Below are 15,739 nucleotides of genomic sequence, written 5' to 3'. Positions count from 1 at the left end.
AATATTTTTAGCGGACAACAAGGATTAAATTAGATACCAGCAAAAACGTGCCACCTGACCATGAATACTGCGGCATAATTTCAAATATGTTTGAAATGCCTATGAATTGACCAATAATGTTATCATGTCATCTATTTTAACTGGCACACAATAATAACTGTTTGCATTTTGAACGTCGATGACAACTTTCTCCGTAAACTAAAGTGCAAGGGAGTCAACCTTTATCTTAAGCATTTGCAGTTTCCATTCAAAATGGATCTCGAGCTCGGCCTCCTACAGCTCTTCAGCCACCTAATGTTCTTTCTGATGATCATATCCTGCTTTCCAGAAGCATTTGAAGGTAGATTCACTATTTTCTTTACCACTGTAACACTTTCTTCTGATTATGACTTAGTCTAAGTCGAAAACGTTTGTTTTTTTCTTTTTAGCAGGTTTTTTTAACAATTTTGTAAGCCTTGTAAATAATGATTTTAATTCCAAAGCGAACATAATGAACTTCATTTAGAATTATAAACATTTAACGTAAAAGTTAAATTAAAGGCAAACATATAAACGCTGTGTTCCCTAACCTTGTTTTTTTTCTTTCTTCTCTCATTTTTTACCCACTTATTTGCTCGTTAAAGCTCTTAGCCGAAGCTCTGAGGAAGCTATGGTTTATACCAACTTCGATGCTCACAAATGGTCCTACCTGAATATCACCAGTATCGGGGTAGATCTCGTTCAAGATGACAGCGAGTGTGGATTTGCCTGTTTAGAAATCGCTTCATGTTTTTCTTACAACCTCGCTGCATTCCCTGACAACAACGGAAAACTCCCGTGTGAATTGCTCCCATCTGACAAGTACAACAACTCAGACAAGTTCATCTCCAGTCCGGTTTATCATCACTATAGTATCACGGTAAGCCAAAGATGAGTTTGTTTAAAACAATAAGGTAAACTGAAACTGTCATCTTCGCTTTTACTTCATTAAAACTATCATGTGCGCCAAAATGTTTATTGTTGTCAAAGCTATTTTTCATAACTAATCTTGTGTTCGACTCAAAGGTTTTATTTTTTTCGCCTGAATGTAAGGTATCCCATATGTTGAATCATGGAAGTAAACGTTCATCACGAAGTACAGCTTTCTTACGAGAGTTCTATTCTACCGCTAAATTTTTGTCTAGTATTGCAACAATCTATTTCCTCTTGCTTAATTCAAAGTAACAGTAAGAGACGGTGTTTTTTAGTATATTATTTTTTACTTTTCTAGTTATTTGCGACTCATTTCTTAAGAAAAAAAGAAAAAATTATGGCTCTTTCGATTCGATGGCCCATTAAAATATCACTTTTGAGATGCATTTTTTTTTTGATTTCAAGCATTCTAAGAAAATATATATTAAAAAGATATAACAGCGACCGAAAATATTATTTTAATGTGGGTTACAGAACATATTATCTAAAGAATCCATCGCCTCATTTCCAAGCGTCCATTTCCTCTTTTTCGGTCGTCAATGCTTCATGTTTGTTTGTTTGTTTTGATTTTGTTTTGTTTTTTGCTTTAAACGTTTGCTCGAAGTTTATAAATGTATGTCCACATTTTTCTCTGCAGTCTCCATGCAGCAGTACGCCTTGTAAGAACAAAGGTACGTGCGTATCACAGTACAAGAACAATAGCTACGTGTGTGTTTGCACGAAGGAATATACCGGGAGAAACTGCCAAACAAGTAAGAACGTCCACCATATATTTGCATGCACATATGTCAATAGTTGCTGGTGTTATATTGTGTTCCAAGTATTCGCTTCGAAACTTTTGCGAGTATCAAAAAAAATGAAAGTATTGTAGTTAGCTGCATCGCCATCCTGTCGTGGATAGGATAGAATATTGCAATTCGAGGATATAGGAGCAAAATTATTATTAAACCTGGTTATTTTCTCTTTTTTCAGGGAGTGGAGGGGGGGGGGGGGACGCGCACCCACCGAACACGACAAAGCCCATCTTATACATTCGTTTTCACAGAGGAAATCCCATTATTTCGTATAATTTCCACAAGACAAGACAAAAAAACTTGCGTTCCCTGTGAATTCGAGATTAAACAGAATTTAATACTTTACTGAGGTCTGCCGAGGGCGCATGCCGGGGTACCGATCATTGACAAGGGGCCTGAAGGGTTAAAAACGGGAACTGGGATTTGGAAACATTTTCACTAGGAAAATGGGGTTTGGGTCAATGGGACTGGGAATCAAAAACAAAAAACAATCCTAAATAAAATTATAAAAACTCGGCTGTTGATGTTCTAAGTTTTGATATAGTTAAATTATATACATTTTAATGGTCTCTCTTTTTTGCTTTTACTTAATCTGCTTCATAATTGAGAAGATTATTTCAACTTTATTATTGTTTTATGAGTGAGTCAAGTGTCAACGATATCCCAAAGCAATCTATGTCGCTTACTGTCCAAATTCACTTGACTTCCGATTCTGTTTCCAGAGATTTTGTTGAGTTCGACCATTATCACAGGAAACGAATTCTATGAGAAGCACTTTCATCAGTTCCTTGCACCTGTCGTTGGTAACCGTGTACAATGGAAGCTGTGTTTCCGCGCCTCCTCTCACGGTTGGGCTGCAAAAACCTTTCACAGTCTTTGTGATGGGAAAAACCACACTGTGACCATCATCAAGAAAGGGCAGTACGTGTTCGGAGGATATACTGACATTCCCTGGGGTAAACAATACCTTCTGTACCTTTGGGTGCAAGCAACTTTTAGCCAGGGTCTATTCAGACCCTGGAAGGGGGGGGGGGGGGGCTTTTGAAGGCCGCGCCGAATCTGAAGAATTAGAACTTTTTCAAGATTTAACCAAACCCCGCCAAACTTTCTGAGTTTATCTAAAATTTATCTGGTAATAATTTGAACTTGACTCACCATGTAACGGCATTGATAGGCATGTCCCAAATTTGTAATTTTCTGTTTCTTTATGAAAATTAACTCACCTATGCAATTTATTTTTACCTTTTTACGGTTTCTAAGCACAATTTTATTGATTTTGTGTACTTTGCAGTAATTTTGGGTGGATTTCTGGTATTTTTGAAAAATTTTGAAATCCAAGATGGTGCTCCAAGATGGCGGCTTTTTGACATCTGTGTAATTGTACTGAATGACTCATCATCCCACGTGATATTCCAAGAATGTTTGACATACTTTCCCCCGGTCAGAGAAGAGTCAAAACCCGTCTAATAGGTTAAATGCCGACGCCCTCAATGAGCCACCCAACATAATTTAACTAATAGTAAACTAATTCGCCAACCCAAGCCTTATACGCTATTGTCGAAAATGCTTAAGAACTCTTAACAACCTTAAATAATTTTCTATATTAAATTACTATGTACTTATTTATTATACTCATTGATAGACTTAAATCCATGTTTGTATCTTGTTTTCCGTTTTAGCCCTTTTGTATGTAACAATCCAGATTATACATCGTAATTATTGTAACTACCCGCTCGTTTATTTTTTACTCTTCCGAGTATTTTTTTATTACACAATTGAACTCAGTTAATTTTTTCTCTACCGTATGTTTTTGTGTAATTTATATTTGTGCCAAAATGAAATGGTTGTTATTGTTGCTTGTTGCAGTAATTCTGGTTGGTTACGTGTTATTGCTACTGCACTTTCAAGAAGTTAATCTTTATAGAGTTAAGTTTTTAAGTTCTCAGAATTTTATTTCGCTTCCTCTTTTAGATACAAGTAACAGCTCACACTACGGCTTCACTGCAAAAGCGTTCATATTTTCTCTCCGCAACAAGGAAGGACTTGGGCCATTCAAGAGTATGGTGGCAAGGCCAGAATACGCAATTTACAGAGGCACGGGCCCTAACTTTTCTAACTGTTATTGTCCAACATTTGGTAAGGGACACGACATCCACATTGTAGACAACGCAAATACTCTCCCAGAATCATATACAGACTTTGGTCAATTTAATGTCTACTCCGTTCCAAGTGGAGTACAGGACCCGTTCACAGTTCTGGCCGGGACCAACAAGTTTTCCCCTGATGACTGGGAGGTGTTCTACCTTGGTTAACCCTCGGACGTACAACTTGGCTACTGGAGGGGTGGGGACTGATCCCACCCTTCTCCCTCCTGGGAGTTTTTTTTTCAAATAAAAAAATGAATTCTATATTTACTCCAGCAACCACCAGCTCCTCGCAGAAATTTTGATATGTCAACTATATATGCCCGTGATCTTACATACAACACAATCGCCGCTACATGGAGTGTTTTGGCCAAATATCGATTATTATAAAATAATTCTTCAGTTTCCCCGTTTTCATAAGTAACATTGCTATAAACAAAATTCCAATCGTTTGCACGTCATTAGCAATTTGGATCGATTTTGTATCAATTTCCGCTATCTTTGCTTTTCTAATGACAATAGTCATAAATATCAAGCGTCAACTTTGAGCAGGTACAGCTCTCGGCTCAATGTGTCGTAAAAAACAAACTTTTCAAAGTTTAGACCACTCCAAAACTCCGTGTATGATCAAGAATTGCCCTACTTTTCATCAAACCAGATCTTCACCAGAGAAAAGGAGATAAAATATAAAAAAGACTGCAAGGACTGGTCAACAGCGTTAACATACTCTGGGGGGGGGGCTACTATCAACAACTACCCCCTTGTACCACTGTTGGGGTATGAATTTGCTTGCTAGGTACCAGGATTAACTGTCTTATGAACACTCGCTGTCACAAATGTGTTACTGCATTAACAAAAAATTGATATTTCACTTTAGATTAAATTATACGGGGTCAGATTGATTGGTGAAATCTGTGAAAGTGGTGACGAAAAAAAAAAATCTGAGAAGAAATCAGATTTTAACTTGTTGCCAACTCTAGTTTCCTTATAAAATGTCTAGAAAGCCTTTTGTTATTACGGAGGAAACTATCAGAAGTTCAACAGCGATTAAGTATTTTTAAGGTGATTCCTCAGTATTGCACTGCGCATCCTTACTGCGCAGAATTTTATTGATAATTAGCGCGCACATAAACGCAATGGCGCCTTTTTCTATACGGTTTGGCCCGCGAGGGAGATAAATCGTCGTTTTTTCGTAAACGAGCAGGCTGACTTATATTTTTTTATTGCATAATTTTGCTCTACAAATTGTCCTCTTTGATTTAGACAATGTAAAGAACTATGATCGGAGGGAAAAAGATATAGCTGAACGCGTACTCGTGTACTCGAGTACGCGAATTATAACCTTGAAAAAGCGACTCGAGGAACGTTTTGATTCGATTTCGGTTAGATTTTTTTTTTTTTTTTTTTCATGATTTCTATATTACATTGTTTTTGCCTATCAATTCCATGTTTAAGTATTACTTAAAAAAAAAACTTTGCTTTCAGCTACCACAAAATGTAAATGTAATGTAAAGCGATGAAATAATGCGCGTGATTTGTACCGGAAATTTCATAAATGAGGTACGATTGGCCCATCACATATCTTTTGCGAGCACGGTGTCAAAGACCGTTCTTAGATATTAGCTACATATCAGATATGGATAAATAAGGGTATAATATGAAGCTCACATAGAATTTTTTTTATTAAAGCTTAATTAAATTCTTCCAATAGAATAATGCCATTTGTCAAACATGTCGCTAATGAGGGATTTCCAGGGTCCGAAGGACAGTTTTGTTTGGAAATCATCTCAGGGCAACAGTGTTCTGTGTGTTATGTTTCGCTTGTACATGCATCAACAAATTACTTTTGGGCCATTGCAACTTGACTGAAATCATGCAGAGATGAACCAATCATTCTGGAGAACCAGAAATATGATGAGGCTATTGGCTAACTTAAGTTTCATAATATTATGCTTATTATTTATTTAGCGACAATGCCTCTCGATGCGTTTAAAAAAACGAAACAACAACAACATAAAATTATTTATAATGTCATTTTTGTTCAGCCATTAATTAATTTATAAATAAGGAAATATATCAGTTAACCGCAGATGTTGAAATAAAGGCTTGCAAGATAATAACAGTTACCACTGTGTCGTTTGCATGTTAAGTGATAACAATTTTCCAGACATGATCGGTTTGCAGTGTTCAAATGTAACGAATGTTTTCTTTCCATTCAATTGTATCCTATCTATTAATGAGTCCTGCATATCAAGGTTTAACTAAAATTGTAAAATTCATTAACTATTCATGAGGGTGCAAACCAATCCAAGCACAGTATTCAGATCACATGTACACAACTGTAAACCCCAATACTAATTAAGCAATAGAATCAACTTTTGATACAAACTCCTGCTCAGCTAATAAGTGTTCATTAACTTTTGATACAGATCTCTTCCGAATCGCATAACAATACTTTGCATTCAATTTATTGTTTTCATTTCCCTAGTACTAGTAGGATAAAATATTCGCGTCCGACCTGTATGGCCGTTTACAATGACTCGCCTATCGGCTCGCCATTATAAACGCCCATACAGATCTCCCGCTCTTATTTTATCTACTACTTGAAGTTGAGTACGTCGAACATTTGAAAATGGCTTTAAATCTGACGTTTCACAGTCTATTTTTGGCGTGACCAAGAGGTTTATTTTTCTAGAATGTGCTCATCCCAAACCGGTTTATTTTTGAGTAATAAGTGATACTGGCCGTCCAAGGTTCACGACTGTTTTTGGTTTATCCGTGACTTGCTTTAAACTGTATCCGTGTGACCATGTGATAACTGGGAAAATTTGAAACAACTTGAGTGGAGCCACCGTTATTGCAGGGGATGGAACTTCCTGTACCTGGAGAGTGTTGGGTCTTTCCCTCGCAGCTTATTCAATGGGCTATATTAAGAACAGTTTTGCCTTCGAGTCTTTGACCCAAGGAGTAACGTCTTTACATTTTCTCACCAAATTCATTCAAAGAACGGAAGACCTCAGATTCCATGCTCCCTCAGATCTGAGAGAATGTTGTGAGCCTGGGCTTGCCTTCATTTTACGTTCTCACGGGAGCGCTGTTCATGAGCGTATAAGACATAATTCAGGGTGAGACAAAAATAAAAAAGGCAGCTTGCCCTTCGGGCAAGCTGTTATTTTATCTTACTAGCCCAAAGCTCTGAGAAGCTAGCCCGAAGGTAATTTGCATAATTAATTATATGCAAATTTAAAATTGTTCTTCCTTTGGAGACAATAAATACATAAATATTCAAAAAGAAAAAGAAAATAATGTTCCACAAGAATTAAAACAAACACATAACGATTTTGTGGCAACTAACTTTGTAGCTTAAATAATGTAGAGGATTGCAAATATGAAGTATCCTGAAGGATACATTTCAAGGGACATAATTCATATGCATACATGACGTACCCAATGCCTGCAATGCATTTTGGGGTGTTTTCAAAAACGGTCAGCCATTTGCAAGTTTTACGAAGTGACTGGAGTACTTTACGGCAAAGCAATACAACGGATTGGAAAACTATGACTTCTTTTCTTATTGTGAATGCTTTAGAAGCAAAGATCTTCCAATCTAATTTTCTGGAAAGACACAATTCCTCAGAAAATGGCCGTTACTCATCTTAACAGAGAGAAATATAGTCGCCACGTTCAAGTTGGCGACTATAAAACCAGGAGTTTTTGTCTCCAAGGATGCAGTGAGTCACATTTTTGAGCCCCAAATTTTTCCCTCTAGTCTAATTTGTCTGATGCACATTTATTTCTGAAGGTTGTCATAAAAAAAAACCCAATGTTTCTTGCCCGTGTGTTGCTTGCCCGTCGGGCAACCCGTGATCAGAATACACTAGCCCGATGGATAATTCCACTAGCCCCGGGCTATCGGACAGCACTTTTGTCGCGCCCTGTAATTAGACATTTTGTTTTCATTCCTTAATTAAATGTCAAGAATCCCATTGAGCAGAAATAACTATTCAAAGTGGCTACGAGCCACTAAACTCGGAAAATTTATTATGAATCAAGAATCGAAAACAACAAACTGACAAATAGAGATTTGCTAAACAAATGATGTTTAACTTTCCACAATTCAGTTCACTTCACTTAGTTTCATTGTCATCTAGCTGCTTATCGAGAGCAGGCCGAAAGGGCAAGTGATAGAGTTCCCATCGGTTACAAATTGTTTTCTTTCCTTTTATTTTTCTTTTTTTTTTTTATTTTTCAAAATAATAATATCATTAGAAAAAATAAGTTTTGGTCTATTTCAAGAAAACTGACATTAATACAATATTTCGGCTGGTAGTTAAGCATGCATGTACCGTATTTATTCGGCTATTAGCCGAAACCCTAGACTTTTAGTTTTTGGAACCAGTTAAACTGACAAAAAATTACCCCAAATCACTCAGCTATAAGCTAGACCCAATTTTTCCTTCAAGCTATAAAACAGTCCACATGCAGCGAATCAACATATCGTTAAATTACAACTATGTAATTGAAAAACAACGAATCACTGACAAAGAATGAATTTACTGAATAGAACCGTACACAAGCGTGACAAAACATTCACCTGAGTTCAGAATCCCATCTCAAACAATCACGCATTCTTCAGAAGAATTAAGCAGTTATCGATCATCATGCCAAAAGCTACTGGTTTTATAACAACGAAACGTTCAAGTTGAAAGTTGTTGCCGTGGTAGGAACAGTTCAGAACAACTGCAAAATTGCCAGAGAATACGGAATGATTCCTGATGATTCAGTGAATCTTCAGTTCGTCGCAATTCGCCAGCGAAAAGATCAAGCAGGTCAAGCGGGTGAACTTTAAATGTCACCAAAACGAAACATGTGCTGTTACCAGTATTTGTCGAGTATCCTCAATTCAATCAAACTCTTCTGAAGTGGTTTCTTTTAGCAGAGAAGTCGTGGTATTTTTACGTTTTCGCTTTTGAACAAAAATATTACATGCAGCCGATTTCTGTCAGATCGTGTTACAATGTTTACCAAGCGCGTGAGAACGACCGCTTCTGGTTGGCCAGTTTGTGGTGTCGCGACAACTAGTCAAATAGATCGATTCCTTCTTGACCCTTCTTCTCTTAAAAAGTCACGTTAGCAGTGACTCTGCAAATTAACTAAACTTAAAGAAAGGAACAGAAGGAAAGGAACAGAAACAGTCTCAGGCAGAAATAATTATTGTAGAAGAGATTGCGAGGACATTGTTTACGACATGCGGGATTTCGAATTCCCTCGTTAGTTCAAAAGACGATCTCATACGCAAACAAAACAAATAATATTCCAGTGCGAGCTGATGGAGGACGAGTTCCAGCCTAAATAGCGAAGAAAAGACGAATAAAAACTGCATTCCTAACGTTGCTTCATTAAACCAAATGGCTTTTAAGGAGCCGCCACTAAAATAAAAGGTAATGACCAAGAATAAATACAAACGCTTGTTAATTTACGTTTGTTGATGACCGCTCGGCTTATAGATGAATATTTCATTCAAATTGAACTCTTTTCTAGTACCATCTAATTTTTTTCGGAAATACTCGGCGATAAATCGAACCCCAAATTTTGTTGAATTTTAACCAGTTCTCAGTAAGATTTGGTGAAAATATATCGTCTTTGTGTACTTCATATATGCACATGCGTTCAGCACAAAATTCCGTGTGCTTGGGTCTACGCCTGGAAGAATGCATACCACAAGGAGAACATTTGGTTTTCAGAAACAAATATATAGCCTTTGTGTACCTCATATAAAGTAACACGGATAAAGTTCGCATTTTAGCCAACCCCCTACCCGCTTCACAAGATTAATTGATTAATTCAATTTGATATTAATTAATTAATTCAATTAAAATGTTTACAGGAATCGAGTGAAGGAGGGAAGGAGTGAAATCGGGCCCACTCACCAAAACTCGGAATTTTCCGAGTTAAAAATGAAAACGGAATGTTTCTTAAGGGGAGAAGGCACTTGTATGCTTGTAAACTGGTACTTAAGTTGCTTCTAAACCAAAAGTGAACTACCAACGCTAGATATTTGGTAAACAGTTGATGATGGATTCATTTACATGTCTATACTCTTATTGACGATAAAAAGTAGCCAGTGTGTGCGGGAAATTTGACAGTTATTCTTTAAAGTTTAAGTGTTGTTGTTGTTGGTAGCAAAGAACCTAACGCGATAATTTATTCAAAGTAAAGACTTAAAAACGAGTTCATAATGTACAACATTTATTTATCATTTTACATATTAACTGTGACAAAACATGGATTCGACCTTTCAAGACGTATCTGCTACTTGTTCTACAAAGCGTACTCTTACAATTTATTTCAAGTATTAAATATACCAATCGTTACCCTACCTCCACCCAATGGTTTGGCCAGTCGTTAAGGCAAGGGACGTTACAAAGGGAAAACCATCTTCTAGCTGGGGTGTTCGCTTGATTACTGCGATATAACTGAATATATTTACAGATACTGGGATACATTCTACTCCACTACACGAACCCGCACGTAGTGAACATTGCAGATAAACTATAAACGAGTGCTGAATTTCTAACAGACCACTATAAATAATGACTGACTCTTTGGTTAAATACGGTGAACAACACCACTAGAACTACCGTTGCTTCCTTATAGGAAAACTAATTAAATAACGTTGCAGTGTTAAATATAAAACGAGTCGGATGATGATACATGTATGTATGAATGAATGATGGCGAACCTAGGTGCAACAATCTTTTGTACAAGCGTAAAAAAAGACGATGAAAACTAAGCAGGTTGCACGTGCATGTTGTAAGAGAGCTTATTTGTAATAGCAATGTGAAAAATACCAAGAAATACGTTCAGAAACGTATGTCGTCGGTTCGGATGAGATATAATGCTACGCTTTAAGACAGAAAAAATTCTGAGAACTTCCAGAATGAGTGACTCTGAATTGGATTAAAACCCATTGCGTTGTCAAACTTAACTACTAATGAAAGCTTTCTACTTTTAGCACACCTAGCCCAAAATTGAATTTTGCACTTCACTGAGAAAAAAATAAAATAAAAACGTCAAAAACAGAACCACAAAATCTAGCACTTTTATCCTGCAATTGCTAATAAAAGTTGTGAAGCTTCCTGTTTACAAAGTGAGACGAAAGACAATTTAGTGCTACGACGCTTATACCCCATTCACGCGAAAGCTAGTTTAATTAAACACAGTTTAAAATTGTTTTCTTCACAGAAGTTGCTGAATGATGTTGGTCGACTTCACATTTAGCACAATAAAGGCACAAATTATACACGAATCTTAAACCCAAGGTGAAATTCAATCTCTCAGTTTTCTAGTCCTTTTTTTTTCATTTTGCTAATCCTGGTTTAATTAAACATGTTTTGTTGGTGTGAATGTGTATAAGATAATAATGAATTAACCAACTTATAAATATTTATCTATTAATTTTTCACTGGATTGAGCAGGCCGCACTACTGATCTTGCCGTCATTGTCAACTGATTTCTGTGCGTGGAGAATGATGTCAGCGGTTGCTTTAAACTTGTCACCTTCGCCTCCATTTAAGATATCTTCAACTGCTGCAATCTGTTATCAAAGATTAAATGCTGTCAGCTATAACAAATGTTACACTTATGGAAATCATTCTCTTCGGTAAGTTACAACTAATTGAAGAAATGTTGACCCTGTGAAAAGCATTAACCATTAATGATAAGACCGGATGGTTTTCTGGGTAGACAGCATTGGCAAACTGAGTAATATTCCATTCATTGAGAATCACTATGTTTTCTTCTTTTGGGGTCTTAAAAGCGTAATTTATGCAACCTGTCATATCATTATTTTAATTCTGCCACAGACGGGGATTATTTTATATAATAATAGTCAGTCAACATTTGGGTCGCATTGTTTAAGGTTTATGCTTTTCACGGGTTAAAGTTTCTTCAATCAGGTATATTTGCAAACAAAGAAAAACCTCGCAGTAGTAGTGTAAAGTAAAGTATGCTTCTAAGCCTACGCAGCTAGCCCCGCCAGTGCTTTTAAAATGTGTTTTCACGCACCATATTACTTGGATTAAATGGGACGACAATATATCACATTCTTTCCCTACACCAGTGAAGAGTAATATGAGAGTGTCCAGCTTAATGACACACACAACGACCCAAAAAGGGCTCCAGCCTAGACCTACAGCTGGCTATTGACCCTTCGTCCAACAATCAGACCACGTATGGTGTAATAAGGTAGAACAGACATTCAAGAGGTGAAAACAGACCATTGAATTTAAATAAAATCGTATAGGCTAAGGAAGGTAGACATGGATTAAAAATAATGCCACATGGCTTAATATGCTTGATACTTTGAAACATTATATTGCGAAATTGAGTTCCCTACATGGTAACTAAAGATGCTACGTTCTCAGTGATAGGTGAACAGTAACTGACTACTGGACTAATAAATAACAAGAAAAACACAGCGATTTAAATTAAACTGAACCTAACTTTCATAGGTTATCTCATAAAATAAAATTACGTGAGGCAATGGGAAAACATTTGATATGCTTTAAAGTCAGGCTCTTCGTGTTTTCTTTCAAGTACAACAACCGGCAGTTTTTTTCTGCTTTTTTTCGTTTTCCTATTGATACATAGAAACAACGTGCCATTAGCCTCCGATTCCACGGGCCCTACAGCAACGTTTTTTTCACTGCTTTACATACCTTTTAAATAATTGATTTTATGGGATGATAAGAAAAAAGTGTCAGTCTTAGTCCTTAGCCTATCTACTTGAGCTTGATAAATCAGGGACAAAGAGGTTACCACGGAATTGATCAGAGGAGGCATCACCTCCTGCTTATTAGAATTTTTTTTTATTTGCCTATTTATTCTGTATCTCTTAGCTCCACTTACCTCTACTGTCTTGATGCCTTTTTTTTTAGCGTCCTCCAATAACTCTCGCATCTTTTTCTGTGTGAAAAATCAAAATCGTACTGATGTAAACGTTCTTTATTAAGTTCTTTGATCTCAATTACAGGAAATCTTGCAGACTGTTACCTTCAGTTGCATAACGTAAAACCCATATTCATAACCTTCTTTTAAGTAGCAACCTACTGAAATAAAGAACAGATTCGGTTCTACCCTTGACTAGCAATTGCCGAAAAGAACGACCGCTCACAAGTCCCCTCACCCCAATCCCCCCTCCCATACTGCCTGAAAGAATCTGCACTTTGCTAAAGTATGTAGCACCCACGTGGCGAAGCAATAAAACATCATTTGATAATCTTATGTCTTTAATATTATTATTCTTTTTTATGTAACGGTAAGGACCACTCTCCTTTCTACGTTTATTTACAGTTCACATTTTCACTATCATGCATTATTTTAAGACAAATCTGCATTATATTTAATACATTTTTTAATTCAGTAAAACCTTGGTGCATTATAAATCGGACTTCCATTAATGGTAAACGATTAAATTATATGTGCCAGATTACTTACCAGTTTCTTTTCAGCTCGATCATTTCTTTTCAGTGACTTGTTTAGCTCTAATTTCATATTTTGGCCCTCTTCCTTTGACTATTAAGAAAAGAAAAGAAACAATTTTAAAATACGGACAAGGATGCACTTGCATAGCGTTGCACTGCTAGTAAGGTAGACAGCCCAAGAGAGAATTCTACCCCTGCTGTCTGGCAACAAATATAAAACTGTGCATACTCGATTCTTTGTAATGAGAATGCCGGGCATGGCTATTATCAAAGTTCTTTCCAACTCATAACAACTGACACTATAACATACCTTATTATAGGAAATTAACGATACATGTTATTAACGCGAATTTCAAAACTTCGCGTTAATTTTATGTATGTTAACTTTTTTACTACAAGCATTTGACCAGAACTTTTCCTAAATTCGCGTTAATTTTATTACGCGTAAATTTTGTTCGCGTTGTTAAAATGCCTCGTTATATTCCTATAATAAGGTAGTTTCAGAAAAAAAAAATAACGTAAGGTGACCAAGCAGTTGCAGTCAGCGATTTTTCAAGCGCGATCACTCGGGACTACAGCGCTTAAAATCCAGTAAATAATGGAAGTTGAATATTTGTACCCGAGGACTCCGGATTTGTGCACAAACACTCTGTTACTAACAGCATTTTATGAATTCTTACCAAAACCTCTCCGTTTGTCATTCCGCTGTTTTTTGGCCCTACAGATGTTTTCTTGTTGGCTGCTGGGCGGTTTATTTCTCCACCCGTTTCTTTGCGGCTTATTTTCCTTCCACTCTGCTTTCCCCAAACTTCGACAACAAGTGGTTTGTTCAGTAAATAATCCACGAACTGAAATTGGTAAACAGAAAAAAATAAAGACCAATTATTGGCTATACTGCGTGACTAAACTGTAAGGAGAATTGTAAAAATTCCCCCTTCACACTCCACCCCCCCTCCCCCCCCCGCCCCCCCCCCCCCCCCCCCCCCAAATCACATTTTGTGTTATTTTTTTTTTTGTTTGTGTGCGTTTGTTGTTGTTGTTGTCGATGTTGTCGTTGGTTGTAGATCTGAAGCCATCAACTTCATTGAGCAAGCATTACCGAAAAGGAGCGTTTTCTTCTGTTACACGAACCTAGAACATCCCTTCTCCAAACAAATAATTTGACGAACAAGAGAGCAATGTTACTGTTCGACCGATTTGCCTAGACCTAGAACGTGGTTTCTTACTCAACACCATCCCCAAACCCTGTTTGATATGTCGAAACCTCGTTTGAAAGTTATTGTTTTCTTCTAAAAAAACATTACGTTTGTACGTTTCTCGTTTGTGTTTTTCTCCTTCTCGCCCCTCGTTCATCTTTCCTCTCACACTCCTGGCCGCCTCCTCACACCATCACCAAACCCTGTTTGATTGTCGAAACCTCGTTTGAAAGGTATTGTTTTCTTCTAAAAAAACATTACGTTTGTAACAAGTTTATCTCATATTGGAGTTTATTCTCAAAGCTTCTAACGCACAGCCAATTCAGATATACATCTAGATTTACCATACTTAACAAAGGCACTACCATAGGCCGAGATAACAATAAAAATTAATACTGCAACCCAAAGCTAACACAGCTGGTTGCTCTGATAACAAACAAGAACATACCTGTTTTGTGACTGGATTGAAGGTGAACTTCTTTTCGGAATCATATGAAGGATTCATGGTCCCTGTGACGCTTTTTGTACAAGTGAATTCGTGATCCAGATACAGTTTATATTTGCAAAATGTTTCGCCCTGTAAGAAAAAGTCAGCTTTGTGAGAACAGTCAACGATTACTGGACAAATTTGAGCAAAATATCACAATTTGTTAGTGGCGAGCAAATTAATTATTCACCGAAGCCGAAGGCTGAGACAAATTATCTACCTGCAAGACCCAGACAAATCAAGGTATTTTACGACAACCGAGTTCAATGAATGTCTTATCATTTGAACACTAAGTTTGTTTTACATTATGTTCGGGAAGTGGGAAGCTACAAGAAGAAAAAGTTACAGTTTTGCTTCCCACGATAAGAGCTGTTGTATTGACGTTAAATCACCCTCTGAACACTCTGCTAAACGAGATTCCATTTTTTGCAGAGGTGCACACAGCTAAGTATGAGGGGAATATTATTTGTAGCAAAACACTATAAGACCGTAACGCGTATGAGTAGACCATTATTTGTAGGCATATATTTTCAGATCACGTGGTTGGCTCTCCAAAAATGGTATATTTAATGAGTCACACTGGTTGAACAAATACTGAAACAATATGTCAGGTTTTTATTTATGGTTATGCCCACAACACTTCTATATAAATGATTGGAAAATGCCAGTGACAATAAGACAT

General features: G+C 36.9%; 2 protein-coding genes across 3 annotated transcripts in view; one reads left to right on the top strand and one right to left on the bottom strand.

Annotated features, from left to right (window-relative positions):
- The first annotated feature begins 252 nt into the window (after nucleotides 1-252).
- On the top strand, nucleotides 253-4,057 carry LOC144660905 (uncharacterized). The gene is made up of 5 exons (XM_078521630.1): nucleotides 253-340; nucleotides 624-898; nucleotides 1,589-1,703; nucleotides 2,468-2,701; nucleotides 3,717-4,057. Exons 1-5 carry the CDS (start codon nucleotides 253-255, stop codon nucleotides 4,055-4,057), a joined length of 1,053 nt encoding a protein of 350 aa, XP_078377756.1.
- Nucleotides 4,058-10,121: 6,064 nt separating this feature from the next.
- Nucleotides 10,122-15,739, bottom strand: part of LOC144660795 (kinesin-like protein KIF28) — a 29,446-nt gene continuing 23,828 nt past the window's right edge. Inside the window, exons 27-32 of one of the 2 annotated variants that reach the window (XR_013572161.1) lie at nucleotides 15,019-15,147; nucleotides 14,055-14,222; nucleotides 13,388-13,465; nucleotides 12,800-12,856; nucleotides 10,908-11,486; nucleotides 10,122-10,872 (exon numbers count right to left, since the gene is read on the bottom strand). Coding sequence is in view for 1 of the 2 variants with exons in the window: in XM_078521520.1 (XP_078377646.1) it covers nucleotides 11,352-11,486; nucleotides 12,800-12,856; nucleotides 13,388-13,465; nucleotides 14,055-14,222; nucleotides 15,019-15,147 (567 nt within the window). In the remaining variant the exon portion in view is untranslated. Of the gene's footprint in view, nucleotides 11,487-12,799; nucleotides 12,857-13,387; nucleotides 13,466-14,054; nucleotides 14,223-15,018; nucleotides 15,148-15,739 lie in introns of both variants that reach the window. The other variant, XM_078521520.1, reaches the window with a different exon arrangement.

This window comes from Oculina patagonica, chromosome 7, assembly GCF_052425735.1.
Source record: "Oculina patagonica isolate OP01 chromosome 7, crgOcupat, whole genome shotgun sequence".
Lineage (NCBI taxonomy): Eukaryota > Metazoa > Cnidaria > Anthozoa > Scleractinia > Oculinidae > Oculina > Oculina patagonica.
This window is presented reverse-complemented; position numbering and strand designations above follow the sequence as displayed.